This window comes from Hyalella azteca, unplaced genomic scaffold (genome assembly GCF_000764305.2).
Source record: "Hyalella azteca isolate HAZT.00-mixed unplaced genomic scaffold, Hazt_2.0.2 contig7976, whole genome shotgun sequence".
Classification (NCBI taxonomy): domain Eukaryota; kingdom Metazoa; phylum Arthropoda; class Malacostraca; order Amphipoda; family Hyalellidae; genus Hyalella; species Hyalella azteca.
In genome coordinates, this window is record NW_025938083.1 from 64516 (window position 1) to 68504 (window position 3989).

At 42.5% G+C, this 3989-nt stretch overlaps 1 protein-coding gene across 1 annotated transcript; it reads left to right on the top strand.

Annotated features, from left to right (window-relative positions):
- Positions 1-3053: 3053 nt before the first annotated feature.
- LOC108670541 lies at positions 3054-3416 on the top strand. Its single transcript, XM_018158007.1, has one exon. It carries the CDS (start codon positions 3054-3056, stop codon positions 3414-3416), a length of 363 nt encoding a protein of 120 aa, XP_018013496.1.
- The last annotated feature ends 573 nt before the right edge of the window (positions 3417-3989 follow it).

Consider the following 3989-nt stretch of genomic DNA (forward strand, 5'->3'; position numbering starts at 1 on the left):
AGTGCATACAGTACATCGATGAACGTCGTATCACATTGCCGTCGCATATTCTGCATCTATTTTATTAGTCTGAAAATGTGCCATAGATGTGTAGCTGGTACCATATGTTGTGGCTGACCAAACACCTAATGAATGGCTACAATTGGAGGGAGCTGCATCAATCTTTGAAGACTAGGACATAGATAGCACAGAAGGGCTCTTCGTTGTTTCAGGCGTGCGTCTATCATACAGAGTATCTCATAGGCTACCATGGATATCTTGTCTATGAAGAAGAACTCTACATCTTTCCATTGTAGTCTCATTTGTGCGTAAGAAGTTGCCTGTGAGATGTGATATCACTGGTATGTAGCTGTTAACTCTTCCAGTCTTCTGAACAGGAAGCTTCAGTAGGCTATGTAATGTCCGCCCGCCTACTAATCGTGCTCAAACGCCAGTTAACGCTGCTACTTAAACGCATGTTTTCCATATCATCTATTGACTTGGTTCTTGAGTAGGTTGAAGACAAGGTCTTTCCAGTTCCGGCACCTCCTGTGATGAATAGCTTCTCGCGGTTTGTATTACCATCAATTTGTTCATGAATGCTGCGAGTTATGTGTACGAATATTTCTCGTTGTTTATTATTCATGTCTCGCTGTGCCGCTGTGAACTGATTATCTGTGATAGCATTGTCAGCTACTTCTTATTCTTCATGTTCGAGTATTTCGAATGTATAGACGTGATTGAATGCATTTTTCCATTGCCGATCTCGTTCTCTGTATGTCGACTTGTTTCCTTCAATCGCTCTTCTCATGCTAGGAATGTGTCTTTCGATGTGACGTGGTCTTCGTTCAATTCTTTTTCTTGGCGATATGGCATTTACTGAAGGAGACTGTAGTAGTAGTTTTCTGTATCATTTGCTGCTACGAACAATGAGACTCTTACAACATTTCTGACTACCATTTTCGTGTTATCCGTGAGCGTGATTAATTTCTTTCTTCTGCAGCTTTCTGGCTCAGTCTCATACGCGGCTTCATAAATGCCTTCCTCGTTATCATTCTGCTGCTTTTGACAATGAGGCTAGAAGAGTATTGCAAATTCAAATAAGCTCACATTGTCGAAGTTATAGTCGGATGTGCGTCTGGTCTTTGCTCGTAGCGATCGAAGATTTTCTTAGCATATTCTGCGAAGCAAGTCCTTGTTCATTGAATTGAAACATTCTGTAGCGTTGCTCAGGCTTGCGTGTGTTCAGAAACATGTCTTTTTTGAGCTGTCTTGCATCTGAAGATGACACAGACGATATACGCATTCACACGCCGATACTTGTTCATTTAGTGTCCGCATGCTTATCTTGAAGAGCTTTCGTGCGATGTTCTCTTCCCTGCGGATTTGCTGTTGCTTGGGCTACGCTGGCATCGAGCTCAGTAAGTTCTGCCTTAGTCATGTACTTTGCGACGTAGAATTCTATTGCTTCATTTGATCCGCACGGTTGAATGTCCATGTTACCTTGCCACGGCTTCAGAAGAGTTGTATTGTAGTTGTTGAACCGCTGCGTTTTTTTTTACGCTGGCGGTATTAGCCGCCTTGTTCACAAGGGGCTTTACTGCTTCAGTCACGGTATTCTGAGCAGTAACCACTGGGCCACTCAGCACCTAGATCGCGAAAAATTTGCATCAAAAAGTGGAAACAAGGGTAAATACTGTCATGACTAAAACCGATTTCGAAGGTAAATTATTTATATTAATACGCCAATAATTAATCCAATTTATATTCACACTAGACACAAAGAACGCATCAATGAGCAGCTAAAGAAGCAAAGATTGCTAGAGACCATTTGCGTGAACTAACCAATCTTGCGAGAGGTCGTTCGCGCTAAATTGTACAAACTACTCTTCAGAGCTGGAATATTTTGAAACTACTCTTCAGAGCTGGAATATTTTGAAACTACTCTTCAATACAAACTACTCTTCTTCTAAATTATACAAACTACTTCTGCTCCTGACAGTTTAGTGCATTCTTCTGCATGTTGTTGCAGTGTGCTAATTATTTTCTTAGCTCTTTTCACTGCATTCTTTATCAAATTTTCCAGTTCTATCTCGTATTCTCGATCTTCCTTCGCAATTCTTTTTACTTTCATCATTATGCTTCGAGAGCTCGCCGATGTCCAACTACTACTGCTCTCCTCAGATGTCTATTTTATTAGTCTGAAAATGTGCCGGGTTTTCAAACGCAACGTCAGCTAAGGTAGCAGACTTCTTGAGGTGATTGACTGCAACATCTAACGAATCTACGCTAAATTCAATAGCAAAGTTCATATCTATCAAAAGTGGAAGTTGAAATTCACCCAACCCATCATTCAAGTTCAGACACAAGCTAGCTTCAGCAAATTTACGTACTCCACTATCAAGGAAAGAACTAACTACAAAATCCTTCTCACCCGCACCCTCTAGGAAATCCTATCCTATCTAAACAAGCAGCACTGACATAAGATAGCTGGGACCCTGTGCCTATCAAACACCTCACGGGTGTAGAAAGTTTGCCACGAGAAAGGGTGACGGTAATGGTGGGCAAAAGATGATCATCCTTACCAGAAGGCAGAAGACGAGTTCAAACACCAGTTCTTCTGAAGGCTAACCCGATACCTGGGGCACAAAGCAGAAATGTGATTCTTACTCTTGCAAATGACACAATCATAATCTAGCTTGGTTTTACATTCCAGACTCTGATGTTTAGAGCTGGAGCAATTGGTGCAAAGATGCAACTCCCTACACCTATCCAACCTACTCTGTAAGGTTGGAAATTTAGTACACTTCATCATGGAATGGTCAGGAGCAGAACAAAACTTACAAAACTTTACGTGTGAAATCTTTAGAATGAGAGGCAATACCTGCGTTTTGATTCGCAGGCTTAGGTGGAAATGATTTGGGTTTAACAGCATTTGAATCTGGCTTAGGTTTATCCCTAGATTTATGTTTCAAAGTTAAGGTTCTAATAAGGTTCGAAACAAATATAAATAAAAAATCCATACAATTTGCAATACCAATATCCCACCGGGGCACAGACTGACCCAAGAGGAGATGCGGAACCTGCACGAGCAGCTGCCGCGACCCTTCCTAATCCTCGGAGACGTCAATGGCAAGCACACTGCTTGGGGCAACATCATAGATCAAAGAGGGAGGACTATTGAACACTTTATAACAAACTGCAACATCTGCCTCTTGAACACGGGCGAAACCACCCACCTGCATGTACAGACGGGCACAACATCAGCCATCGATCTGAGCCTATGCATACCCGACATCGTCAACAACGCCCGTTGGTCGGTGATGAGCGACACGTATGGCAGCGACCACTTCCCTATACAGATTGACTTCGCGATCCACCAGCCCCTACCCAGAGCCCAGATACATCATGAAAAGAGCCGACTGAAAGACCTTTAGAGCACTAACCCGCATGCCGGAACCAGAACTGGACTTGGGCAAAACTGGACTTAGAACTGGACGAAACCAGAACTGGACTTAGAACTGGACAGTAGACGAAATGACAAGAGACTTCACAGACACCATCCTAATGGCAACGAATATAGCGGTTCATCGCTCCAAAGGTGGAGCTGTCCGTCACCGTGTCCCATGGTGATGACTGCGCTTGCGCAAACCTAGGAAGGAAACGAGCCTTACGCCGTTTACAGCGCACTGGCAACATTGCTGATAAAAAATACTTAAAAAAACTTTTTTAAAAAACCACGTTTTTCTTGTGGACTAAAAAGTTGAAAATAAATTATGGTTCGCCCCAAAAAACGTGTGTCGGGCAGATTTATGATTAAAGCGAAAAGCACACAACACGCGAATTTTGGAAATTTGATGGTGAACATACAGCCTGTCTCTTATACACATCTAGATGTGTATAAGAGACAGCCTTTAAAGAGACGTCATGAACGTAAATATTGGCGTACAGCGATGGCAGTGGTACCATTGGAAAGAGCAGAATTGCAACTTTCAGATGAGCACAAAAAC